The sequence below is a fragment of the Globicephala melas genome, chromosome 16 (genome assembly GCF_963455315.2).
Source record: "Globicephala melas chromosome 16, mGloMel1.2, whole genome shotgun sequence".
Classification (NCBI taxonomy): domain Eukaryota; kingdom Metazoa; phylum Chordata; class Mammalia; order Artiodactyla; family Delphinidae; genus Globicephala; species Globicephala melas.
In genome coordinates, this window is record NC_083329.1 from 30,873,939 (window position 1) to 30,901,904 (window position 27,966).

The 27,966-nt window shown below is 48.1% G+C and overlaps 1 protein-coding gene across 1 annotated transcript in view; it reads left to right on the forward strand.

The window, feature by feature from the left end:
• The first annotated feature begins 2,167 nt into the window (after positions 1–2,167).
• The window catches only part of TLL2 (tolloid like 2), a 128,613-nt gene continuing 102,814 nt past the window's right edge, over positions 2,168–27,966 (forward strand). Inside the window, exon 1 of the mRNA XM_030865573.2 lies at positions 2,168–2,357. Within this exon, the coding sequence (XP_030721433.1) occupies positions 2,168–2,357 (190 nt within the window). The remainder of the gene's footprint in view (positions 2,358–27,966) is intronic.

The following is a 27,966-nucleotide window of genomic DNA, read 5'->3' on the forward strand; positions in this document are numbered from 1 at the left end:
TCCCAGAGCATGACTGTCTTCAAAATATTTGGGCAAAGAGTGTTGGTGAGAAGCCTGGCAGCTACTCATGAGGTGGGGATTAGAGGCAATAAAAGCTCACAACCTCAGTGTTTGCCCAAGAGGTTGCCTGTAATGTCTATTTTCTGGAGGAATTCCCTGCTAATGAGGAGGCCAGTTGGCTGTTTGCCTAGTGCCATCTGGAGACCTGGAAGTGTCACAGAAGGTTGTTAGGCTTTTGAGCTGTTGACTTTGTGGACTTCTCTACTGACAGGTGGTGACCTTCACTGGGTTGAATGCAGAGACCTATGGCGTTGGGTTTGACTCCTAGTGTTCAGGCAGAAATGACGTTTGACCCCTTCCCACACCTATTTAATGGCCACTTGGCCTTCCCTGCCATTTGGTGACATCCATTCCACCCACACACCCACCCCAGATTACTTCCTCCTGTCTGTCAGTTCTTGCCCAATCTGGCTCCGTCCTGTATGTGCCCATTTGATGAAGACTTAGCATGAAGCAGGGTCAACTTGCATTTCTGAGGGCCAAGACAAAATATCCAGTAGCCCCCTTCTAGTGGTTAACTTTTAAGTCTACTGGTTTGAAGGACTTGTTACCCTACTTACTAGATGAGAAGACAGATGATCATAATGCAAGAAATTCGGAATTCTGTGTAAAGCCCAGCTTGGGGCTCCCTGTCAGCTCTTTTGTCACTAGTGGCTGTGAAACCATATAGAAATCTAAAAGGAAAGCTCAGTCCACTTTTTCTGCTTGCAGTTTAAGTGAAAAAAGATTCTACTGGGAGTGATGCTGAAAATCTCTACACATTGGTGTGTTTTACTTCAAGACTGGGGCAATTTTGCTTGCATAGAAAGGTCTTTGAAAAGTCTCTCTGTAATAGTACTTTTTATGTCTGTAAATCGAAATGGCTCAGTTCTGACAATTTTTACATTTAAGGTAAAGTTTACATTTAAGGTACAACGTAGGAGGGGGTTTCAAATAGCTCTTGATTATTCTCTTAAATTATTTGGGCATATGTTTTTAATTGGCACAAAATTAACCAGACTAAAGAAATTGGTCGTTTTTGTTCATCAAGTTAATGGTGAGTGGCTTATTTAATAAAACATGTCTGTAGTTTAACACAAATAGCACGTACAGCTGTTTGTCAATCTTTTTGCTTGTTTGAAGCATCTTACACTGTTTTACTAAAGGATGGGGTCACAAAGAGGGGAAGTCCATCATTTTAAATCATCCTTCCCTAAGCCACTCAAATCACCAGCCACGCGCTAGGCTAGGTCGGCGCTGCAATCAGGCGCCCTTCACAGCTGGACGAGGGAAGTTTGAGAAAGCTGAGAGGAGCTTAATCCTCTATCTATCTATCTATCTATCTATCTATCTATCTATCTATCTATCTATCTATCTATCTATCTATTTTCTGCTCCGAAAGCAACCAGAGAGAAGATTCGCTTCATCCCTACAGAGAAACGATTGTCCGAAAAGCACATAGTGATTTGGTATCAGGGATCGCTCGCATCGGGTTCCTGGCCCTGAGCTCAGAGCTCTAACCACTGCTGCCTGCCTTCGACCCACGTGTGCATCGGGGAGTTGCAAAGTGAGTTTTCAGAATACAACAAGGCGGGAGGTCCAGCCCTGATCTTCCAGAGCAGCGTTTTGGGGGGCCGGAGGCGCGGTGGCGCCCGGAGAAGGGCTCCCTTGGCTCTGGGGCAGCGCGGCTGGCCCAGGGTCCCTGCCTTCAGCCTGTTCACCTCGCTCCCCTTCCTCCGAAGTTGCGGAGGTGCCGGGAAGAGGAGGGGCCTCGCCTCGGGCGCCCGAGTGATTGGCTGCCCGGGGCCCCTGGCGAGGTCTGTGCGGTCCAGCCCGGGTGGAGAGGGGCGGAGCGGCCACTGCTCCAACCACCGCCGCCACTACCACGGTCGCAGCCGCCTCAGCCTCGGCAGCCGGGCAAGTAGCTCTGAGCGGCTGCTGCTGCCTGGGCGCGCCGACGCGGACCGGGACGCCGCGCTCTGCTGGTTCCACACCGGAGCCATGCCGGGCAGCCGCGCGTAATCGCCTCTCCCGGGTCGCCGCCGAGCCGACCCTGTGCACCGTCCCCCGCTAGGGCCCAGATTTCGGTGCTCCCAACTCCCTCGGTCTTCGCCGGCCCCTCGCAATCATGCCCCGGGTGACTGCGCCCGGGGCCCTTGTGCCACTGCTGCTGCCTCTCCTGCTACTGCTGCTGCCGCTGCCCCGCGACGCCTGGGGGCTCGGGGAGCGCTCGGACGCCACCTGGGACTACTCGGTGCTGGAAGGCGAGGAGAGCGCGGAGCAGCAGCTGGAGCATTACCATGACCCGTGCAAAGCCGGTAGGTGCCGCCGCCGCCGCCGCCGGGGATGTCCGGCAGAAGTTTGTCTTTGAAATGCAAATGAGGTGGTGGGCAAGCCAGCTCAGCCGTCCGTGGGGCGGGTCTCCCCTCCCCTCCCCACCCCAAACCCCCCCCCCCCCGAGATCCCTCGAGCTCCCCGGGAAAACAATGTCCCAGAGGGGCTGCTTAAATAACACTCCGACTGGGACGTCCCGGCCCCTGGTTTGCGGCGCGCACAGGGTGGCGGCCGCGGGAGCGTTCCCAAAGCGAATAAGGGCGGGTGCCCGAGGCCGAGAGGGCGCCCAAGGACTGGGGCGGGCGCCGGAGTCGCCTGACAGCCAGGTGGTCAACACGGGCCACCGTCGGTCGCGCTGGGCTGGAGCAGAGGAGCGGGAGCCGGGCTGGGCGCGGCGTTCTCAGACTCACACGGTGTTGCTGGCTCCGATTTCATGACATTTGTAAGTTTAACGCAAAGTTTCCCAAGATCTTGTGGTTACTCTTGGGAAGAGAGTATAAAAAGCGAAAAGCTTCACAGCAGGCAAAAAGAAAGAGGTAGCCGAGGGGGAATGTGTATGACTCAAGTTGCCGCAAACTTCCCTGTAGCCCCCTCAGTGTGGTCGCGCCTGGGGGTCTCCCTGGGCCGGCGGAGATGGACGCCGTCAGGTGCTCTAATCCCGCCAGGAAGCCGCGCCCCAGGACGCGGGGGTCTTTCTGGCGCACCTCGCGGCCCAGGCACTGCAACTCCCGCTTCCCACTAACCACCAACTGGCTTGTGTGTCCCAAGGGGAGCAGCTTCCGAGCCGGAGTAGTTGAGGCGTCAGCCCCAGAAGGGCCCAAGCGCATGTTCCAAAGAAAGCCGATGGGTCTGGGACAGTTCCCAGCTGGGACAGAGGGATACTCACGCCCCCGAGAGCGGACGGTCTCAGAAGCCCGCCGAGCGGCTCCTGGCCGGTGGCCAGGGGCCGCCGGTCCTGGTGTTTATCTCTAGGCAGGGTCCGGCCGCTTCACTCGGCGGGCCGCAGAGATGAGCGGACCAAGGGAAGCTCGCAGCCTCCATCTGCAGAAGGACAGGGTGCTTTTCTCCTGGTTGATGAGGGAAGTGCCGTGCATGATCCAGTGTGGCCCCGTTCCCTCACTCCCTGGAAAACTCTAGTAGCCTCAGTTTCCTCATCTGAATTGGGGACAGTAATTGTAGGAGGACTCAGATAACCTATGGAGAAATTCTCTGCAAATGGAATAATTGTGATGACACTGTAATTATTTGTGTTGTTACTGCAGCGAGTGTGGTCTAGGCTGGGGGTTGGGCAGGTCAGAACTGGGTGAAGTCTGGGGGAGACCAAGTTACTGGGAGGTCAGAGGACCTAGGAGAGTGTGAGACTTGAGAATCTTGTGAAGGTTGAGGATCATACCAGGTTTGAGGGTCCTGGGCTTATGCTGCAGGAAGATTCCTCCAGTATAGCCATCTATTACTGTACCTTGTGGGGCTTCTGAGTTAGGAAGGAGGGCAGAGTTGATTCCTGGCTAATTTGAGAGAGTATCAGCAGGTAGTATGCCCTGACTAAGGTATCTCAGTTCCTCATGGCACCTCCGTCCTGACCAGGTTGAAGAGTCTCTGGAGCACTGAATGGTGCCCTTGCCTGAAATGAGGGGCACTGGGGCTGCAAAACTGGGATGAGGGCGAAGTGATCAGCCATCACCTGCACCTGTCAGGTCCTGGACTTTACTGGATGTGAACTGGGCCTCTGGGAGGCAGTGTGGGCAGCTGGGGCCTGGGCTGAGGCAGCAATCAGTGTGTTCGGGAATGTATCGAGCACCTCTGTGATGCTGGGTGCTGATCTAGGGCCTGAGAATCCCGGTGAAAGAGGCATAGGTCCGTCTGTGAGGGCTCTCCAGCTCCTGGTCTCAGCCTTGTGGAATAACACTAAAGCAGGTTTGCCTGTTGGGGCCTCAGTTTTCTCCAGTAATTTTGGAGAAAATGCTAGATAACCAGGGCATGCGTGTTCTGTGACTCTTCACAGACTGGACAGGATGGGCAGCAGGGCCGGAAAGTAGCTGTATGGTTTCAGCCAGCTCCATTCATCCTCCGCAGCCATCCTCCATATTCCCAACCCCTTGACCTCTCCTTCATCCATGCTGATGCTAAGAGTGACCAGAAGAGGGCGATGGCAAGGGAGACCTAGGGGAAATGTCACATCAGTCTACTCATGCTTCTGGAAATTACCTGAGCAAGGGAACTGCCTTCTGGAAGGACAATAAGCAGTTCACCAAGGACTGGAGACTCAGTGTAAGAAAGTGCCTCTTGGCTTGCGGGGAACACTGTCTTTCCTGGTTCCATATTCAAACCAAACCTTAAGGGGCAGCCTTTCCTCCTATCCCGGTCCCATGCTAACTCCCTGACTCCTCTAGCCAGAAGTCCTCTGCCTAGGACCTGCCTCAGGGCTTTGAACCTAAAACACCTCCCACCTGCCGCTTCTTGTGCTGGGGCGGGGGCGGGGTGTGTCTCCATTCTACTGTGGATGCAGAGTACAGAGAGTCTGGGGTCTGTTCCTGGCCTCTCAGGAGCTGTGTTCCCTGGCAAGCCCCTCCTCTCTGGCCCTTAATTCCTCATCCATAGAGTGAAACTGTTGGACTAGTTAGGGTGGCAAACTGACAGGTCCAGGGAGCTGGCTCCCTTAGTCCACATCCGCCATCTTGCCCTGCGCCCTCTTCACTCCTTGTGGGCACTTGAGTTTGTGCCCCTGGCCCCTTCCTTCTCAGTGTTCTATGGTTCTATGACCTTTGCTTCCAGCTCAGGATCTCAGAGGCTGAGCAAACGGGTCAGTGTTCTGTCATTTACAGTTTTACCATTTACACATTTTACTATTTACTCTGTCATTTACAAACTGTGTGTGACCTTGGGCAAGTCACTGAATTTCTCCATGCCTTAGTTTCCTCATTTGTAAATGAGGATGATTCCCAACAGATTAATGTGCTTAGGACAGTACCTGACATATAGTTAGGTACTTTATGAACAGATTTCCTAGAAACTTGTGAAAGAACATCTTCATGCTGACCTTTGAAGTAAGTTTTAAGGTGTAAAATTTAAATTTACTAGCAAACAATCTATTTGATGCTGTAAAAAGGGACCTTTTAAAATCAGATGATTGTGGAGTGGGAGTGGGCCTGGGAAGCCCTCCTGGCCTGGGGCTGGTAAATGCCTGGGACTTCCTGGGTGTGGTCTCTGTCTGGTGGTCCGCTGCTCTGCTGTTTGTTTTTCATCTGATACTGTAAGTGAGGTCAAGAGTTCAACTGACAGTAAATTACAAGACGTCCTTCCAACCACCACGGCCCTGAGAACAACTTTTGCAAAGCTTCTGAGGGCTTCTCCAGGTTGCTTGCCCTCACCCATAATTCTTTAGCTGCGTTCAGAGCCAGAGGCCTGGATTCTTGTCCTGCCCCTGCCTCTTACTCTTCGTATGGCCTTGAGCAGGTCCTCCATGCCTCCATGCCTCAGTCTCCTCATCTGCAAAATGGGGGTGGGAACAAAACTGCTTGCCTTTTAGGATAGACATAAGGCTAGTTGTACTCCTGAGAGAGCAGAGTCTTAGACAGGACTTGTGTGTAGATAAATTGTTTAGGAGGTGACCCCAAGGAACAGGGTGAGGGAGCAGGGCTAGTATGACAGGGAAAGAGGAAATCCAATGAAGGGAGTGGAATTGAGGTAGCTGCTTTAGTTGATGGGGCCATGTCCCCACCCGGCCCTTCCATAAAGCCTCCCGTAATTGTGTGCCCAGGGAATAGGAGGCTGGAGCATTTATCCAAAGGCTGCTGTCCTTCATTGTTTGCTCCCTTTTCCAGTTTCTATTCCTGTGTAAAAAAACTACCCAAACTCTGTGGTATAGAACAGCCACCATTTTACTATGTTGGTGGGTCTATAGATCAGGAGTTTGGAAAAGGCACAGCAGAAGTGGTCCTACCTCTGCTCCCCAGTGTCTGAGCCTCTGCTGTGAAGACTTGCAGGCTGGGGGTGACTTGACAATTGGGGGCTGGAATCATCTGGAGGCTTTCTTGTTCTCTCATATCTGGCAGTTGAGGATGGCTGTTGCCTGGGGCCTCAGTTGGACTCTTAGCCAGAACCTACAGGTAGCCTCTCTGTGTGCCCTCCATGCGGGCTGATTAGGCTTCCTCACAGCATGGCAGCTAGATTCTAAGTGTACACATCACAAGGGAACCAGATGGCAGCTGTATTGCCTTTTATGACCTTGCCTCAGAAGCTACGTATCATCACTTCCACCACAGTCACAAGCTCTCCCAGATTCAGGGGAGGGAACATAGCCCATCTCTCCACCAGAGGCATGTCAGAGTCACATTGTTAAAAGAGCATGTGGAATGGGGGCTATTGTTGCAGCCGGTTTGGGAGAATATGACCATTCCTTGAGGCATGAACTTCCCTGCACCTGCGTGGGCAGGCGCTTTGAGCTCTATGGATTCCGAAAAATTTCTCAAGCAGAAAAGTGGGGAGCCATGCAGTGGATGCATGGAACTGCCCAGAGTTGAGCTGAGTATATGGGACTCAGGTCACCAACACTGTCTACCTGAGGCTCAAACGATATGCAAATAACCTTGTAAACTGTAAAGTGCTCTGTAGCCTTTTGGGTTTATTAAACCCAAGGGAACTGGCTGACAGCAGCTTTACTTTTCAGCTGGTGGCTTGATAAATGCCAGGGCCTTCACATATGATAAACATATATATTACTTCATCAGTAAATACAGTCGGCAGTCCCTGATGGCTAATGGCTCAGGAGCCAGGGTGAGGGTGCTGGCCTGGGAACTAGCTCTTTCCTCACGAGCAAGTCTGTAGTCCTTCCTCTCACTTTTAGACCTGACTTCTGCCTGGAATTTGGGGCCCCACTCCATCTTGTCATTCTCTCCCAGAGACAGTGACCTTACCAATCAGCTCCTTATTTGGGGGGTCATCAGAGCCCTCTAGGACAGCACTCTCTGGGCAGCTCCTGCCAGCAGCCCTCACGTTACTGATACGAGGCTGGAATGTCAAACTGTGAGGTCAGGGATTGTTGTCTGCTTTGATCACTGCTGTAATCCCAGTGCCCAGCGACACGTCATAGGTACTTGTCAATATTTGCTGAATGAGGGAATGATGATTCTGGACCTGTGTGGGTTGGGTCCATGGCTGAAGGAGCCTCCAAGCTCACTGTCAGCCTGGAAGGGAAGCAGAGCCATCCCAGTGGGCAGCAGCCCTCCTGAGAGCGCTCTGGGTGGAGCTGGGGGATGTGGTCCTGGGCAGAGCTCCCCCAGAGTTTCCATCCTTCATGGCAGGGGCAGGTGCCCTGGATTCTTCTGTACAGATGTGAGGCTTCCATGGTACCTCCTGGAAGGCTGTCTCCCTGGCACAGCCTGTCCCCAGAGCGGGAGCAGCTGCCATCTCCCTGGCACCTTGTCTCTCCCCAGCGGCCACACCCAGGTGAGGGCGGCTGGCAGTTTTACAACTTTATTTTTATCCCTATTTGTCATGGTGTCCTTGCTGATTCGGGCAGGTGCTGATTTGATGGAGTCAAAATATTTCAGGGCTGTATGGAGATGAAATATTCATCTTTCCCACTTCTCCAGGCAGGAGGCGCATCTAGTCCACCTCTGTCTCCAATTTATCACCCCTGAAGTGCCCAGGGGCAGGGCACGAGGTGGTGAAGAGCTTGGGCTTTGACACTTGACAGACCTGGATCCAAAATCTGCTGCCCCTGCAAGGCTTTGTGACCTTGAGAAAGTTACTTAACCTCTCTGAGCCTCAGTTCCCTCCCTTGAGAAGTACTAATATTCACTTCTCAGTGTCATGGCAAGGGTCAAATGATAGAATGTTTGTCACGTGCTCAGCACATTTTCTGGACGAGGCAAGAGTTCAGTGATGGGTATGTACATTACTAGAGCACAGAGCAGCTGCTCACCAGTACTTCTTGAACTCTTGTTGAAATGCTCTAGAGGAATTTGAATTTTTGTGATAAGTGAACAAGTGATTTCATGTAGTGTATTCAGTTAGGGATTCGTAAATTCAGACCTGATAATTATTGGTAAACAGAGTCTCAAAAGTAAGTGAAGGGTGAATTTTTTTGGTATGTGAGTTATAGCCCAATAAAGATTAAAAAGGAAAAAGTCAGTGATGATGAGTAGGGGCCGGGGCAGAGGCTGGGGGAGGAAACGCACCGTCTTGGCTCCTGAGGAACTGTCGGCTGAGAGACACAGACTGCCCACACTGAGGATTCGGCTGACCGAGTAGGCAGAGAACGTGTGGCCATCAGGTGCCCAACAGAGCCCAGAGGTCCCAGCCAGGACCATGACTTATGCTGGGGGGTGCAGGGGGTGCAGCATCTGGGGGAGGGGAGGTCAGAAGGGGAACGCGTCAGCCCCTTTTGGGCAAGGATGTTCCTAGAGCTGCATGATAGTAAGAACACCAGCCCGTTGACCTTCACCCCAGCCCCCGAGTAGGCAAGCAGCTGGGATGGTTCCCATTTTGCATCTGGAGACACACCCTCGGGCCTAGACCCTCTGCCCGACATGGGTCCTCTTTTGACCTCTGACGCTGTCTCTGTAGGCAGAGCTCTACACTGGAGACAGAAAAGTCTCCAAGTGGGTCCGCAACTCTGATGTCAGTGGAACCCGTTTTTCCATCTTTCTCCTGCCCAGCCGTGCAGCGGTCAGTGTCTTGCACCCTCTCCTGGGGGTGGTGTGTGTGTGGGGAAGTGCCCTTTACTCCTCCATCCAGCCCAGTGAGAGGAGAGGCGGAGCCATGACGACAGCCCCTGGTCTGCAGGGCGCCTGCCAGGCCGTGGGTGCTGAAGAGCTAAGTGCCAATCAGACCTCAGCCCTGTCCCCGGGAGCTCCTGGGCGTGGCCTCCTCAGCGGGAAGATACTCCTGATGGAAGCCGAGTGCAGACAGGCCAGCAGCGCCTCCCATCAGCTCTGGACCTTCCCTGACCGCTGCTTCTCTCAGGGCTCTCCCCGGCCCAGGGGCCATGGTTGTTTGAACGCCTAGGTCCTCTCTGGCCTCTTGGTTCGGTACTCAAACTTTGGAGTCAGACTGACTTGGATTTTCCTTCTCAGCTCTGTCACTTACTGGCCGTGAGACCTTGAGCGAGTCCCGCAGCCTTTAAAGTCTCAGTTTCCTCATGTCCATCATGCAGTCAAGAGATACTTCTAGTTCACAGGCTGTTGTTGATACTGTGCTGAGCAAATAGAAGCACTCAATAAATGTGAAATACTGCTGTCGTTTTGTGGCCTCCCAAGAACCTGTCGCGCGCATTAAATTGAATTACACGAACAGCATCACTTTCCGTTCCTATGAGAGCGCTGAGGAGTGAGCTGACTCTGGAGGCGAATTGCCGGGCTGCAGATCCTAGCTCTGCCACTGCATGGCTGTGAGGCCCTGAGCCAGGCTCTTAAGCTTTCTGATCTCAGTCTTCTCACCCATAAAATGTGGATACTAGTGTCTACCGCAGAGGGTGATTATAAAGGTTGCATGAGTTAACATAGACCGAGCACTTAGTGCCTGGAACACGGTAAACATTCAGTAAATATTGTTGTTTTTATTATTATCATCCCACAGAAATCCAACAAGGTTTCCAAGAGCAGGAAACCAAGTATCTGAACAACTGGAGCAGGTGATTTCAGAGTTTTATGCTTCCAAGCCATGCTGATGGCAATAGTTCCTCTATATCCAGAGACCTTGCTCTAAAAACAAATCTTCCGTGGCACTCACTGGCTTCCTTGCTGTTAGGCTGGGGGTTCCACGCACTGCAAGCCAACCAGATGTCCAGGCCCCACCCGGGAAGCCAGCCCCTGACTGGAGATGTGCGAATGGTGTTGAGTCTGAGCCTCCGTTCAGCCCGTGGTTCCTCCCAGCCACTCCTCTTTCCAGCAGCATTCCTCCAGGGTCCAAATAGCCGAGGTACAAGCAGGATTTGGGCCCACGTCGCATTTGATGGCAATGCACATCCTTCTACCATAGATAGTCAGGCAATCCGAATAGAGGCTGTGACTTGATTGGTCCCCAAACCTTTGCCTTCTCACCCTTCACCATGTTTTTCAAGAGGAAGGACAATGATATTAACCTCTCACAGTGGTTACAGCATTGCCTTAGCATTGTTTATAAAGCTCCTTTCCTTCTGTTCTCTCCATTGGTCTCTCGGATAGCCAGGAGGTGATCCGGGCACTCACGGGAGAAGCTCTGAGATCTTATGATCTTGTGGGCATTGCAGGACGAGGTCTGGGTGCTTGTCCAGGGGAGAGGCTGGGCTAGGGCCCGCATAGGACACTGAACTTGTAAGCAGTGGGACAAACACCTCAAACCCCTATTCTCCCCTTGAAGCACACCGCCTCTCCAGCCCCAGAACGGCTTCTCCTCTCCTGGATCCCTGACCCCCCAGTCAACAAGCATCTCCCTGCTGCTCAGTCTGAAGGTCATAATTGTACACTTGTTCCACAGAGCACCATAGCCCACCACCTTCTCCCCACTGTTTTCTCCGTCCTTAGCTAGGAACCCAACAAGGATGAGACAGTTCTGGCCTTTAGAGTACTCTTAGTCTCAAAGCATAGGGAAGAATAAATGAATCATACAAGGTGTTGAAATGCAACTTTCTCCCTCTCTGTTCCCCCATCCCTTTCCCACACGGCCCAGGGCAGTGCCTGGGTGTCAGGTCAGTTGAGGACGATGGGTCCAGCCACCCTCCCCAGCCCAGAGGGAGAGGGCCTCGATGGCCCATGTTTCCTAAGGAAGCCTTGGGTGAGTGGCAGCCTGGGTAACAGAGCAGAGCAGTGAAACATCCTGTTTAAGAGACTACTTTTGGCATCAGGCAGCCTGTGACTTGAAGCCTGCCTCTGTCGTCACTGCCTGTGTGGTTTTGACTAAGTTTCTTAACCTCTCTGAGCCTCAGTTTCTTCATTTAGAAAATGGGAATGATATGAATACCCATGAACTAGGTTTGTTTGCAGATTGAATGAGGCAGTGAACAAGAAGTGTTTAGCAAGCGGTCACTAATTTTTAGCTATTCTCCTTGCTATTATGATTACGCCTGTTATTGTTCCCTATTTAAGAATTTCCCTATAAGTGACAATTTCTCAGTGGCCTGTGTCGGCTTATCTCTCCCTCTGCAGCGAGTTCTCTTGGGATACAGAGTGTGCAGCAAGTGATAATTTATCGCTCCACAGCTCGCTTGCTCTCATCCATGAAGCAGGGAGCGGATAACAGATAAACCAAATGCATAGAAGCAGGTTTCTCAGGGTATCCTCTTAGCCCGCTCATAATACGGTTCTGCCCGGATGCAGACATAGCAACAGGAACCGAACTTTCCTGCTGATTGGTTACAGACCTATCTGTGATCACACCATCCTCTAACCATGTCTGTCAATTACCAATAACTATTCTCAAGCTCGCCTGCGTGAGCACTTGAGTGTTGATGTTCAGCCCCGAGTCTTCACCCGCTCCACCAGCTGGGCCACGTATGTCCCGGCTCATCCTGCAATTTGCACCGAGCCTCCTGCCCTTCCTCCCACCGGGGTTACTGGCCTTGAGTTGATGTGAGTCCTGTGTGAGCCAGTTTCCCACAGGAGCAGGCCACCTTCCGCCCTAACTCTTTTTCGCATCCCTGGGTCAGTTTTCCTTCCCGCTGAGCCGGCACTGGTTCGCCATCCTCTCCCCCTGGGCTCAGAGTCGGCTGTGGTTCGCTAAGGTCTGGGCCTCATGGTGGCATGTGCCAGGTGGCACCTTGTCGTGATGCCAGGTGCTTCAACCAGAAACCCGGTACCATCCTGGATACGGGTCTCTCCCTCCCCTTCTCATGTAGTCCAACCCAAGTCCTGCTGATTCTGTTTCCAAATTTAAGCCCATCCACTTCTCTCCATCTTTGCTGCCACTGTTTGGTCTAAATCCCACCGGCGCCCACGTAGGCTACTGCGATGGTACCTGAACCCGTCTCCCTCCCCTTGCCTCCCAAAATCTGTTTTCCATGTTGCAGGCAGCATGATCTTTTTGAATTGCACGTTTGATCATGTTTGCAAAATTAGACCCACTTAGGACCCTCAGTTTACATATCCTTTCCCCCCCAGGCCTTCTCAGGCCTGCTCTCAATCAGGTCCCTTCTTTTAAATCTCTCATCACCTGTGTTTCCCTGCACGTGTTACAGTCCGTACCTGGGTATTGGAGTGACTATTTATTTGCTCAATGTCTGTCTCCACATCAGACAGTGAACTTCAAGGGGTAGAAATTAGCCTCATTTGGTTTCCCAGTCACCAGCACAGTGCCTGGCACGTGGTGGGTGCTCAACCAATATTTGCCAAATGAAAAACTGAGCAAATGAGATGCTATAGGGATTTGGAAAAGGGATCAATCACTGTGAGACAGTCAAGGAAGGCTTCCTGGTAAGGGGGGTGGTGAGCCCTGAGTTTGGCCTGGAAGGATGGAAAGGATTTGGAGAAACCGGGGTGCAGGGGAAGGCATTTCAGGTAGAATAAACATCGTGAGTTAAGGCAAGGCAGCAGGAATGCTTTGGATATGTCTGGAGCTGTGGGGGTACCTGATTTACTTTGCAGAATAGTAGTGGCAAGATTGAAAGAAGCTTGGAACAGTGAATGTCAAGCTGAGACATTTAAATCATGCCCCTTAAGAAAGGGGGAGCTATTGATGGTTTTTGAGCAGACGGGGAGCGCTTGATGGTTTTTGAGCAGACGACCATTATGATGAAGACAAATGATGTTTAGGATCTGTAGAAGCGGGAAATAGGAGGACCACCAGGGGTTCTAGGCTTGGGAGCGTGAAGTTCAGACTTGGGCCTCAGGAATGGAAAGGAAGGGAAAATGGGGGAGAGATCATGGCTTTGTGTGTAGGAGAGGTCCCAAGCTGAGCTCTGCCTCAGAGTCTAGTGAAACATAAATGAGTTCATCCAGAGATGCTCGGCAAGCATTGGGGTGCCCTTGAGATGGGCCGGAAAGGGAGATTATTGTTTTTTTTTAACATAAAGCAGTTTTCTTAATTATACAGCTAATATACATCCACTGGAGAACATTTAGAAAATATAGAGAGCAAGCAAGAGTAAAAATTTCCAGCAATTCCATGGCCGAGGAGTAACCGTTGTTAACACTTTGTTGTATATTCTTCCAAAATTTTTTCATGCATGGTTGTAATTTAAAAAAAATGCTACACATATAGTTTTGAACCTGCTTGTATTTCACTTTCACTTAGTACCATGAACCTCCTTCCACGATAATAAAGATGCTTATGTAATACATGTACTTGTATGGCAACAATTTAAGTTGTTCGGTATAGATGTAATTTAATTTAATCAGTTCTCTATTGTTGGACATAAAGATTTTTTCCCCCAATCATTTCTTTTGCTATTATAAACAATCATGCTGGAGTCATCCTTATTGCTAGATTTTTGTGTATGTTTTAAATTATTTTCTTAGAAAAAATTCTACCCATAGAATTGCTGGGTCAAAAGTATAGATGCTTTTAGGGCTTCTGATTCTTTTTTTCAAATTGCCCTTCAAATTTTTTTTTTAACTCCTTTGCACTCTCATTAAGATTAACGTTTTTGTATTCTAGTTTTTAAAATCTTTGTTGGTTTCATAAGAGAAAAATAATTTACAGTTTCTTTAATTTGCATTTATATTGTAATTGTATTTCTTTTTCAAATAATTTTGAACCTTCAAAAATATATTTGGGGGACTTCCCTGGTGGTCCAGTGGTTAAGACTTCACCTTCCAATGTAGGGGGTGTGGGTTCGATCCCTGGTCGGAGAGCTAAGATCCCACATGCCTCAAGGCCAAAAAACAAAACAGAAGCAATATTGTAACAAATTCAATAAAGACTTTAAAAATGGCCACATAAAACAAAAATCTTTAAATATATTTTAACCATTTGTATTTATTTTGCTGTGTGAATTTCCTATTTATGGGCTTTTTTTCCTTCTTATTTATGGACCCTTTTTCTTTCTGCTTATGTTCATTTTTTAATTAGGTGGTCATTTTTTAAACATTTTGTAGGAACTGTTAGAGATTAGGACTTCAACATTTTATCTGACACGTTTGTCACAAATAATTTTTGGAGAGAAGAGTTTTAAAAAGCAGAAAGTTTATCCTGTACCATATCACTCACTTGTTCCGTGGAGAGGATTGCATGGCTCTATCAGTTAAGATCAGGTTAAATTGCTAGTAATGAACCCGTGTTAATTGGCTGTGGCCGTCAGGGTCCAGTTGGGAGACTGAAACCACATCAGTAATTTCAGAAATAATTCAAAAATTTAATATAAAGGATTATTAACTAGCAAAAGGAGGTAGAGAGAACTTTAAAGAAAACAGGAATAGTAGATATAGGGAGCAGCTACTAGGGAAGGAATACATTTGGAAGAGGTCACCCCACACACTTCCCTCCCCGGCTGTAACTTCATAGGAGAGGATGTGGCTGTGACCCACTGACAGTTGGAGAAGTTTGTTGAGATGCTACAGGAAGCGGCTGACAAGTGGGGAATTGCCCACTGGAGTCTGGGCAAAACTCTGAAAGTTGGGTGCCAGTGGGTTTCCCAAACACTGCTGGTGGCTACACTCTACAGGAGCAAGAAAGATGAGGCCCGGAAGCAGGAAGAGAATTCCCTTCCTCTTGCAGTCCCTCTAGTGCCCTCTACTGACAAAATCTAATGTGCCAGCTGACAAAGGAGAAATGTTTCGGGGTCCAGCTGGTGTCACAAAGCATGACAAAGAAGGGTGATAGGCTGATAGAGCTGATAGGCAATATATTGATAGCTGAAACACTGGCCTAAACAAGCCAGAAGTTTCTTTCTTTCTCACATCAAAGTCTGGAGGTCCACAGTCTATGGCCAGGTCCAGGAAGTCCTCTAGGGTCCAGCCTCCTTCCAGCCTGCCCCTCCACTCTCCCTGGGCTGAGGCCCTTGTCCTCATGGTCCACGATGGTAGCCAGAGCTCAAACCATCACAAACACGGTCTGAACATGGAAGGCATGGAAAAGAAAAAGAACTAAGAATGTGAGAGGTTCCCAGGAGATGCCATCTGCCATCTGCTTTCATCTCGTTGGCTGGAAGTTAATCACATGACCTCAGATAGCTACATGGGATTCTGGGAAATATTTCTTCTGGAAGGTCTGGAACTGAACATCATAGTTTCTGTTGTTAGGGAAGAAGGGAGGAAAGGTATTGGTGGCCAATAATTCTGCCACAGTAGACTACTTGCTGGAACTTTATGAAGAAAATTTAGTCAAAGTGATGATAGGCTCATGACCATTATTGAATGTTAACTAGATACACAAGGTAAGATTTTAGAGTAAAATCTTTTAGAATGTTAGAGCTGGAAGTTACCCTTGGAATTATTTGTACTGTTTTTCATGTTTCCTATGAGAACCCTGAGGGCCTGAAAGGGCAGTAATGTGTCCAAGTTCACATGGATAGCTCCCGGCATGCCTGGAGGTGGACCCCGGGTCTCCTTTACTCTCCACCTAGTGTATCTTTCCACTCTCTGCACTACTTAGGGTCTCCATGGGCCTTTGTCTTCAGAATGAGTCCTGCTTAATTGCACTGGTAACTTAATGCTCCACAAGAGATCATTCCACAGTGGAGGTATTAGAGCTTATGAGATATACCTGGCCTTGGAATCAGGCACATAAGATGCAAAATTAGAGCCTAGGAAGCTTCTGGCTTTTAGAACCTAAACTGCTCCCTTTTCTCCGTTACTGAGTGGAAGCCATGTGAGCTTAGGCTATGGGAACATAGGAGGTGTGAGACAGCAGTAAGTCATATGCTGCTGGAATTAAGCAGTGAAAAGTGTTATCTTAGGCCAAAGTAGCCATTCAGTTTACCAGTCAGAATGCCATCTACCCATTTAGCTGTGGAAATAATGGGAGGATTTTCTTAGAACAGCAGTACAAGCCAGGTGCCAGCAGGAACCAGACTTTACCCCAGATGTTTCAAATGAAGAGACCTTCATGAAGGGACTACTTACAGAGACAGGGTTAGGATGCAAAGAAGGGTGTGAGGCACCCAGAGACTAACAAGTCTCCCCTGTGGCTGAAGAAACGGGAAGGGAGCCGTGTTACAGGAGCTGGAGCTGTGCAGGAGGGGAGGGGGCTGAGTCACTTGAAGTATAGTTGATTTTCAGTATTGTGTTAGTTTCAGGTGTACTACATAATGATTCAGGGTTTTTTTGCAGGTTATATTCCAGTATAGGTAAGACAGTACATAAGACCGTATATAAGACAATGGGTATAATTCCCTATGCTATATAGTATATCCTTGTTGCCTATCTGATATATTTTATATGTAGTAGTTTGGATACAGCACCAAAGCAGGGAGAAAGCAGGGAAGAAATGCCTGCAGCTCTCTGCCCTCTTCCCTCTGATCTGCCAGGATCTCCTCCTGGTTGAATGCAAGCAGAAGCCAGAGAGCAGTGAGACGTGGAGGAAGCAGTCCACAGGATCCACCTTCCTGGGCACAGAGCAGGGCAGAGAGGGTGGAAAGTAAGTATAAAAAGAATAACTTGAATCATAGCTCAGGCCTTGCTGCAGATATTCTTTCCCATGGATGGAACTATTTTAGTATTTTTACAACATACATTTGTAAATGGCCCATGTGTGGCACCTCCAGTGCCACTCCCTCCCCAGGCCAGTGTCAGACATGGCTAATTGATCACAGCTCCTTTTCCTGAGGGTCCAAGAAGTCACCGCACAGCACTTAGAGAAAACATCACCAATTGAGTGGGCTGGGCATGTGAGATGAAATATATTTGGAGGTGTAAAACTTACCTGGCCTTGCAAATATGGCCTACCTGCTCATGCTAGTCTGGTAGAGAATCTTTTTTTCTGGGGAATTAGCTGAGCAGGTATTTCTTAAGCCAAGTGAGTCCTGCTTGGAAAGCCAAGCTGTCGCATGGCTCTGAAATGCATTGGTGCAACCTTATTGTACTGTAGATGAAGAGGCGAGACAGGAGGTGATGTCTGCCTTGAGCAAGGTGGCCTCTTGGCTCCTCTGTAAAGTAGGATGATGCCCGCCAAGGTAGAAGGCAGGACTAGGTGTTCTCTTGAGATGGAATCAGCTTTCAGAGACCAGTTGCTCTTTGGTACCCATCTGTGTGTGGTGCTCTCCTAGGTACTGATTGACCTGTAAAATTTTTATTTTAATTGAAATTTTTTTCAATTTAATTTTTCAATACTTCAATTAAAAAAATTTAATTGAAGTATAGTTGATCTACAATATTGTGTTATTTTCAGCAAAGTGATTCACAGGTTTTTTTGCAGATTATATTCATTATAGGTTATTACAAGATAATGGGTATAATTCCCTATTCTATACAGTATATCCTTGTTGCCTATCTATTTATATATAGTAGTTTGTATCTTTTAATCCCATACCCTTAATTTGTTCCTCCCCCTTCCTCTCCCCTTTGGTAACCACAAGTTTGTTTTCTACATCTGTAAGTCTGTTTGTGTTTTGTACATACATTTGTTTGTACTATTTTTTAGATTTCACATATTAAGTGATATCATATAGTATTTGTCTTTCTCTGTCTGACTTATTTCACTAAGCATAATATTCTCTAGGTCTATCCACATTGCTGCTAATGACAGTGTTTCATTCTTTTTTATGGTTGAGTAATATTATATACATACATATATATATATATATGTGAATATCTTCTTAATCCAGTCATCTGTTGATAGGGACTTGGGTTGCTTCCATATCTTAGCTATTGTAAATAGTGCTGCTACAAACATTGTGCTGCATGTATCTTTTTGAATTAGTGTTTTCATTTCCACCAGAAATAGAATTGCTGGGTCATATGGTAGCTCTATTTTTGGTTTTTTAAGGAACCTCCATACTGTTTTCCATAGTGGCTGCACCAATTTACATTCCCACCAGCAGTATACAAGGGTTCCCTTTTCTCCACATCTTCTCAAACATTTGTTATTTGTAGACTTTTTGATGATAGCCATTCTGACCTGTGTGGGGTAATACCTCATTGTGATTTTAATGTGCATTTCTCTAATAATTAGCCATACTGAGCATCTTTTCAGGATTGACTTTTAACATGGAAAGTCCTATGGACTTTCAGGTCCTGCTACTTTTCTGGAGTGCACGCTCAGACCCCTGAGTTCAGACTTTAAGTGGCTTTGAATAGAAAACTCCTAGCTGGAACAAATGGCCAATGGGTTATGGACATTGCCAGCATGGTTTAGGGCATAGATGGCAAATAGGTCTCAATTCATCTGCCATTTCTATCCATTTGTGCTGGCCCTCTGTAGACTGTGTTGAGATAGATTTGGAGGCTGTGTCCAGGTTCAGTGGACAGGAAGGCTGTGATCAATGAAGGATATTTGCTCTGGGACAGAGGGGCTAAGAGGGGTACATGTTTGTCTCATAGTTGCCATCACTGGTTTCGAGTCAGCAGATGTGGCTTCTAGATGTGATACTTTGAGCAAGTCAATTAACCTTCCTGGACCTTAGTTTCCTTACGTTTAAAGCAAGGACATGGCTTAGGTGACGTTTAAACTCTCTCCATCTTAGAAATGCCATGATTCAAACTAGTTTGGGTTTTTTTTTTAAGTCTTCAGTGTAGAACTTGCAAAAAGTCTGTTTGATCCAATTAAACTATTTCTAGCTCCCCACCCCTCTCTGCCATATGCTTGAGTAACTAAGCCCTCCATGCCTGTGAAGGCCATTTCCCCAGGCTGGAGCAGCAGAAGACCCTGGAGACGGAGGTCTCCCATACTAAACAGATTCTCCTCTTTAATCTCAACCAAAAGATCCAGGAGGCATGATTCACATCTCACCCTGTTTCCTCTCCTCTGTCCTCCTCAAGCCTGCGCCTCTCGCCTCCTGCTCTGCAAACACGCCTGAATGCAGAGTCCTGAAATTTAGGTTCATGGTTTCAAAGTTCATGGTCCTGAGAATAAACAAAAAAACTATTGTGGTTGCATAGAGCTGTGGACCCCATTAACACCGCCCCATGAATATTTATAGCATGGAACTACAAAAGAACATAGAGGCCATATTGTATTTCCTAGAACTTTCTTTCCATGGGGTCCTTTCTCTGTGGGTCACTTTAATGTAAGCTTTGCTTATTTAGTTGCACACTTTAAGCCGATTAACTTTTCACTAAAAAAAACCCCTCCCTGTTTGTTTGTACATACACTCCCTTGACAAAGATTCACAGAAAACTGCTTTAAACCTGTTAAATCCCTCTGCTGGAACTTGAAGTGAACTAAATGTGTCTCTGGGTAGGATTTCCCTGTAACTCTCCCTGCCTCTGGCCCCTCCCTGTTTCCTGAGAGGAATTCCAATGGTTCGAAGCCTCCGGATTTAGTTCCTCCGGTAATCTCAGCTTCTCTCTAGGTGACCATTTTCTGGAACATTAGCAAGGTCCTTCTTGAGCAGCTTGTTATTGGGATGGACAAATGGCAATCCCTGGGTGGATGCCTTACGCTTCTCTAGTAGACATTGTATAAACCAATCATCAGAGCTAGAGGGACCTCGAGACATCACCTCCATTGGTCTCCGAACTTCAGTGACCGTGAGTCACCTGTGGGGGTGGGCGGGATGTGAACTTAACATGCATGTTCCTGGGCCCTGTCCCTGGAGAGTCTGATGCCGTAGATGTGGATGGGGCCTGGGATCTGTGTATCAACACTCCTTAGACACTTCTAACAAAGTGGTCTGTGGCCTCGCCTTGAGAATCCCCGCCTTGAGAATCCCTGAGCTGGTTCAGCTTTCTCAGTGTATGGGTGAAAAAAATGACACCAAAGGGAAAAGTGGTCCACCCGGTGTCACATGCAGCATCAAGCGCCCTCTTCCCAGTGTAGGCCATGCCTGTGATTCCATACTGCTTTAACTCTGGCCCTTCGTGTCCCAAGTTGCAGCTCTACTGTGGAACATTTATGATTAGGCCCCTAAGTGGGAAACTAATTGAAAAATAAACCTGCGAGGCCAGGCTGTAGTGTAGAAATGAAAATCAGGGACCGGCCTGGTTGGTGGAGGCGAGGTGAGATGAGGCCAGGTTAGCACCTGCTGGAGGTCACCCCTGCAGGATAAATCCAGGACTCTGTTGGTTTTGGAGTGAGCCCTGGGGTAGGGCAGGGCCTGTGGCTGGGATGGGCTGGAAGGCTGCAGGGGGTGAGGGGGGGAGTTATCCTCCAGCTGTGGCAGCCCTTCCTGGGCCTCCCGTTCTCTGGGTGCCAGGAAGCAGTCTTGGGGAGGGTGTGGCTGGTAACAGAAGGTGACAGTAGAGTTGAAGGGGTCTCCCTCTGACTGGCTGGGCTTCTCCCAGGCTCACAGACTTTCCAGCTCTGCAGGCCCCAAGCCAGGGGCCACTTAATATCCCCAGAATCCCCGCTCGAGACTCTCTGGATCTCAGGGGGCGTTGGGGGGAGGGTTGTGAAGGACCCTCTGGCCAACCCCTCCTGTCCTCTGTCCCCTCCAGTCACCCCCACTGGACTGTCTGGTCTTGGACAGGCCAGCAGCTCATCTGGGAACAGAGCTCTTACCGCTGACCATGAGATCAGGCCCCACCTTGAATCCAGTTCTAGAAACGGGGTCCTCTGTGAGGCAGTGAACTGGGCTCCAAGTTTAGAGCCAAGAGGTCTGCCCTCAAGCCGCACCCCCTTCTCACAGTTGTAAGTTAACAGGCTGGTCGTGAACTTCCCTGAGCCTGGCCTTCCCCCATGAAATGGGGCTGACGGTGTTTGCCTTGCCTTCCCCTAGGACTTTGGTGAGGAACGCTCATTCACTCACTGGCTCATTTACGAAAACGGAAGGTCCCAGAACTGAAGGTCCTTGCCAGTCCCTGAGCAGGGTGCTGGGGTGGGGTGGGGTGGGGAAGAACGTGTGCGTGGAGGGGATACAAACTGTGAAGTGCTGCACCCGAGTGAGGGACTCCTTGTGCCCGGCTCCACCTTGGGTGCTCTAATAACCCTGGAATTTTGTTCCCTGTGTCTGAGACTTCCTTTTGCCCCTGCCCAGCCTCTCGGTTCCTGCAGCCTCACCTCCTGCCTCACTATCGTTGACAGTCCACGTGACTGGGTCCCCACTTCAGCCAGGGCCCCTCACCGGGTCCCTTCTGCTCCTGCCTGACAGTGCCTCACTGTTTCTCCCCTCAGGGCCTTTGCACATGCTGTCTCTTTGACCAGCATGCCCTTTTTCTTGTTATCCACTTGCCATACTTCTGCTCACAGGTCACCTTCCTACTCAAGTATCACCCCCTCTGCAAGGCCTTCCCTGATCCCACCCCCAAGGCTGAGTTAGTCCCTCTTCCTATCCACGCTTCCATCCCTGCCTGAGCAGCAGGGGTTACTTCAAGGCAAAGACGCATGGCAGTTGGGAGTTAGAATTGAGAGGTGGCCTAGAGCAAGTTGCCTAATCTCTCTGAGCGTACTTTCCTCATCGGAAAAAAGAGCGTAATGATACTTGTTGCACAGAGTTGCTGTCTTGAGGGTTAGGAGAGTGTGGAGAGCCTAGCATGTGGCTGGTGCTCCAGAAGTATCAGTCCCTTCCTTTTCAGTGCCTTGGTCCTGAGAGAAGAATTAAAACACCAGATTTGGAAGAAACAGAGAGAGCTGTTTCAAGATAAAGGGGGATGTGTTGGAAGGGCGTGAGCTCCCTGTCAATGGAGGGGTGTGAGAAGAGGCCACTCAGGCATCACATGGTGGGTTGGACCCAACGATCAGTAGGGCCCCTTCTAGTCCTAGGAAGATTGCTGAGCATTGCAGCAGTCTCTAAAAGGTGTTCCTTAGGACGGAAGATTCAGTGAAAAGAAATTCCAGGGCAACCACATTGGCAAATGCTGCATTCTCTTTCTCTTGGAGAGTTGTGATGTTTGTTAGGATTGTAAAGGCTCTGAGAAGTACTGCAGTAAAGAAAAGCAGTTCACTGCTGGGGGCCCGGGTTTGATCCCTGGTCAGGGAACTAAGATTCCACAGGCTGTGTCAAGTGGCCCCAAAAATGAACCTATGTATGAAACAGAAACAGAATCAGGGACATAGAGAATAGACTGGTGGTTGCCAAGGGGGAGTGGGAGAGGATTGGATTGGGAGTTTGGGATGAGCAGATGCAAACTGGTATATATAGAATGGATAAACAACAAGGTCCTACTGTATAGCACAGGGAACTATATTCAATATCCTGTCATAAGCCATAATGGAAAAGAATATGAAAAAGAATGTATATATAGCATACTGAGTCACTTTGCTGTACAGCAGTAATTAACGCAACATTGTAATTCAACTATACTTCAATAAAAATAAATTTTTAAAAAAAGCTTTATTGCTTTGCCAGGCAAAGGGGGCCACAGGGGGCTCATGCACTCAAGATTGTGTGTCCCACCCTGGAGGGGGTAGTGAGGAATCTTATAATGTTCAAGGAGCAGGGCGTGATCAGCTCGTGGGCGTTCTTCTGATGGGTTGATGGTGAGGTAATTGGGAGTCAGCATCATCAACCTCCTGTTTCCAGCGGGTCTGGGGTCTGCATGCTTGTGGACAGCATACAGTTAACTTCTTCCACCTGGTGGGGGGTTTCAGTATCTGCAACGCAGCTCAAAGGACACAGCTCAGAATAGTATTTGTAGTCATTGAGGAAGAACTAAAGGTCCTTGACTTTGTTTAATGGCTAAAGTATTATTATTTTGTCTTACTTGACTGTTTTCCTTTCTTTCTGCATTTTCTCACTTCTCTGATTAAATTTTTCTTTGACTAAAGTTCTTCTACAGAGAAAAGGTGGGTGGAGGACATGGGTGGAGGTCTGTTCTGGGAAGGCCTCATAGGGTCCTGCTCAGTTACAATAGCCTTTCTTATTAACTTCTTAGAATTTGAAACTTTGGGAAAAGTTGGCTTGGTGGAGGAGGACTGTGATTTGGGAATCTGGGAGGCCTTTTCTGACTTAGAACACCCATGAAACCTCATCCTGCCTACACAACCTTGGCCAATTCCTACCTCCTCTCTGGGCGGAGGAGCCTTCCTTTGGGAGGGTTAATGATATAGAAGGCATTTATCCTAATACCTGGGACAGGGTGCTGTTTGCTTCGGCTCTTTGCTTTGGGCAAGATGCCGTGCTGTGGAGACCCCGAGATGGGAGTTGCAGTGATGGACCTTTCCCTGCAAGGATTAGGTCATCTTTTGCAGCCTCGAGAATCAGGCTTATGGAACCAGATGGGGAACACAACATAACTTTAGAAACTGAGAGACTTTACAGATATTTATTGTTATTACAGTAGTGTGCTAGAGCTGGCTGTTACCTGCTTGTGAGAGCCGAGTGTACACATGTTCTCCATCTCCATGTTTTGTGATCTTGAAGTCAGCCTCGGTGGGAGTATTTACACCAGAGAAATGAGCAAATGCTACAAATTAAGGCTCTCTCCTCACCTAGGCAATTGTTAAATATCTGCACATCTTTGATTATATATCGTTCGAAAGTATTTCTTTAAAATGTCTCTTTTTATATTTTTAAATTTATTATATAATAGCTTTAAAATTTTATTTGACTACTTTAAAGGTTTCTGTTTTTGATTTCCAAAAAGCAATTTTCCTATTGTAGCTCATAATCTATTCCTGAAATAGTCACTATGCAGAGCTTCATAACAAAACACTGCCACCAGGTGACAACTCCCTGAATTGCAGGTTGGAGGTCCAGTGGGGTCAGCCAAGACTGGAGCAGATAGCATTTCCATTGGTGTGCCTTTTAGATCTTTCCTATGGCCTATCCATTCAAGGTCTACATTTCTGTGAAGAATTACCCTGCTTGACCTCTTTGTGGCAGCCATGACAGGCATAGAGAGGTGCAGAGGAGCCTGGGACCATGGGGGCGTGGTTGCTGGAGGCAAAGCCTTGAGTCAGTGCTTCTCAGACTTTCTCTGTGCACACGTCCTGCCTGGGGATCTTGTTAACATGCAGCTTCCGATTCAGCAGCTCTGGGGTGGGCTCTGGGAGTGGGTGTTTCTATCAGGCTTCAAGATGAGCTCAATGCTGCCCGTCTAGAGATTACACTTTGAGTAGCCAAGGGTCAGTGGTGGTAGAAGAAGAAAGTTACCCGGGTGATAGGAGTCCTTCCTTCGAGAGTCTTCTCTTAGGAGGTTGACATGTTTTGCCTTTTGGTAACCATTCAGTAGCTCTGTGTTTTGAATGTATAGACTTGGCTCATTAGATCCTAAGTACTGTTCAACCAATACGTCAATTTAATTTTAATTTATTTACTTTTTTAGTTAGACTATGGTTTTTTTTAATTAATTAATTTTTATTGGAGCATAGCTGATTTACAATGTTGTGTTAGTTTCTACTATACAGCAAAGTGAACCAATTATACATATACATATATCCACTCTTTTTAAGATTCTTTTCCTATATAGCCCATTACAGAGTACTGAGTAGAGTTTCCTGTGCTATACAGTAGGTCCTTATTAGTTATCTATTTATATATAGTAGTGTGTATATGTCAATCCCAATCTCCCAGTTTATCCCTCCCCTCCTTACCCCCTGGTAGCCATAACGATTTAATTTTTTAATTTTTGATTTATTTTGGTGTATAGTGTGAGGTTCAAAGCCAACTTGATTTTTCCTCAAAGAGCTAACCCGTTGTCTCAACGTAATTCATTGATTAGTCCCCCTCTTTCCACAAATTTGTGAGACCTCTTTTGTCATAAATGAACTTTCTTATATAGACTAGGGATTGCTTCCAGACTATCCCATGTTGCAGGGTTGTTGAAGCTTTATAACATATTTTGATGTCAGACGAGACCAGCCTTCCTTTGGTACTCTTTTTCTTGACTGTTATCACCTAATTATGCAGATGAAGTTTAATATCATTTTGTCAATAATAAAAAAATTGTTGAGGTTTTGATTAAAATGTATTAAACCTATGCATTAATTTGGAAAGAACATTTCAGAGAAAGACAGTATGTCTTTCCTTTCCTGTCACTTCTTATAACTTTTAGTAGAATTTTACAATGTCAACATAGCACTGCTTTTTGTGTCAAGGTTTTTCCCAGATATTTGATGCTCTTTGCTGCTATTGTAAACAGAATTTATTATTTTATTTTATATTATTTATATTATATTGCTGTACTTTATATAAAATTTTATTTTATATTATTTACATTGTATACTTATAGCACTTAGCCACATGTGGCAGTTTAAATTTAAATTAATTAAAATAAAATAAAATACTGAGGAGTATCTGCTCAGCTCTAGCATTTCAGCCTGACATGTGGTCTCTGCTGGTGAAGCCTGTACTCTTGACCCTTTGGTTCTGCCTATAAATCCTCCTCTGTGGCTTTTCACCCTGACCTCAGGGCTCTGCTGGTCCACTGGCCCTCTCGGCACCTCTGCATCCTCCCTAGGCATGTGGGAGCACCCAGAGCCCCAGACACCAGGTTCTGGGGGCCAGATTTGGGAGCACCGTGGGCCCACGTCTCTGGACACTCCCCTCTACTCATGCTGTCCCATTGCCTCTGTGTGTGGTGGATGGGCAGCTTCTCCCAGACTTGAACCTCACTGGGCTATGCCTCGGGGAGTTGGCTAAGAGCCTTATGTGCCCAGGCTCCCTCCCACCACACGTTCCGCTCCTGTCCTCTGACGTGGAGGGCTTCCTCCTACTCCCCCTTCTGTCTGATGGGGACTCCCCTGTGTCATATCCAGCTCCTTCCCTGAAGTAGCTTTCACCCTTCTTCCCTCACTGGGGCCACAGTGGCAGGATGGATGCAGGAAACAAGACTCACTCTGTATTGAAAACTCACCAGTTTAATGTTTTCAGACATTCCCGTCATCTCAAAAGAAGGAGACATGGTTACTTCCCAGGCAGGTGGCTTTGGGGATTGAACTCACATAAATAGAATTAATTTCTAGTAATTTTCATTTCCTTTCATTAATTTATCGATAAGTATTTCCTGAGCATATTCTCAATGCCAGACATTGTTCTGGGCATTACAGGGATACTGTAGCCAAAAAAGTTGGCAAAAATCTTTGCCTACATTAACAGACCTTCTAGTGGTACCTTGGGTTCTGGTTTTATGGTGGCTTCCCAACCAGGGCAGTTATTCAACCTGATTTTTGTGCATAATACTTTTTTCTAGTCTTGAGAGTGGCCTGGTGACTATCTCCCATGGGGTTAAGAGCTAATGGCCTGTCCTCATTTCCTGACATGGCCTCGGCCTGTTGGACTGAGACACAGTGACCATCCCTACAGGAGAATGTGCACTTCCTTCTATTTCAGGTGTAAATAACCTTTAAAGAAGGGTCTAGAAGCTCTGCTGGGTCTCAGATTCCATCTTAGGGTGGAGAGACTCAGGGCAGAAGACAGTTCTCTGAAGCTTCCGCAAGGCATTCATTCCACAGATATTTCCTGCACCCCGACTGTGCTGAGAATGGACCTATGGGGCAGGCAGACACAGTCCTTGCCTTCATGGAACTGCACAGATAGAAGTTAATTAACTTCGGTTGTGATGAGATCACATAGGAGAAGTTGGAGTAGAATGGCTGTTTTCGAGAGTGTGGCCTCATGACTCAGGATGGCTCAGGAGGGGTAGAATGTCCTGTGACCCTTCTGGAACAACCCTCCAGGACACTCAGGAGAGGCTGGCAAGAACTATCTTGGAAAAAAACAGGAGACAAAGGCTTTCTCTAGCTGAGAGGGGAGGCTGTTTCAGAAATGCACTCTCTCTGTAACTCCATGGATGTAGCCCTCAAAGTCCCTGCAGTGCAGGTGGAGCCTGTCTCTCGGGATGTGAGCCTGGCCGGAGGCTCTGGTGGCATCCATGCCATCTCTTAGGCTGCAAACAGAGCCCTTCCTGTGTGCTTGGCTCAATAAATGCTTCCTTCCTGCCTTCCTTCCTCAGTCTGCTCTTCATTGTGCCTTTTTCCTGGAAGACAAACCATAGAGCCATAGTAGATATTGTGTTGACATGGAGTTGTGACCTCCGGGGAATCCCAGAGTGACACCACCTGCCTCCAAGCTGACTCCTGATCACTCTTGAGATCCTTGAAGCAACTATGTTAGGAAGAGCACGTTGTGGTAGGAGTCTGGGGTGGTGACTCCCCACTGTTGCCTCAGGCTTATTTAGAATATCCAAAGCCCCTTTGGTGTTGGGGTTTTCACCCCTGGCTCCCAGCTGTATGTGGACAGATTCTACTCTGCTAGGTTAGACCAGAGCATAATGAGAATTGTCTTGGACTTGAGTCTCGCCTTTGCCAAATTACTTGGTAAGTGATTGTGAACAAGTCACTCAGCCTCTCTGCACAACATGCTCATGTCTATGGAACGGGATAAGCGTAGGACTGGAGATGGCATCCTGATTCTGGACCTCTGTTCTGGGGTGCCAGTTACTCTGGTTTGAAGCCTGATGTTGGGGAGAAGGCTCAGAGAAGTCAAGTGATTTGCCGAAGGTCACGCAGCTATTAAATGGCAATAATGGGATTTGAACCCAGGATCTCTCTGGCTCTAAAGCACATGCTTTTAATCAACCTGCCTCCACAGGTGAACAATACAAAAGTTGCAGGCAGGAAGTGCCTTCGGGAAGAATTCCTTGCATGGGAATCAGCCTGCGGCTACTGCCTTTTGAGGTCAAGAGGATGCCTGAGTGCTGGGCA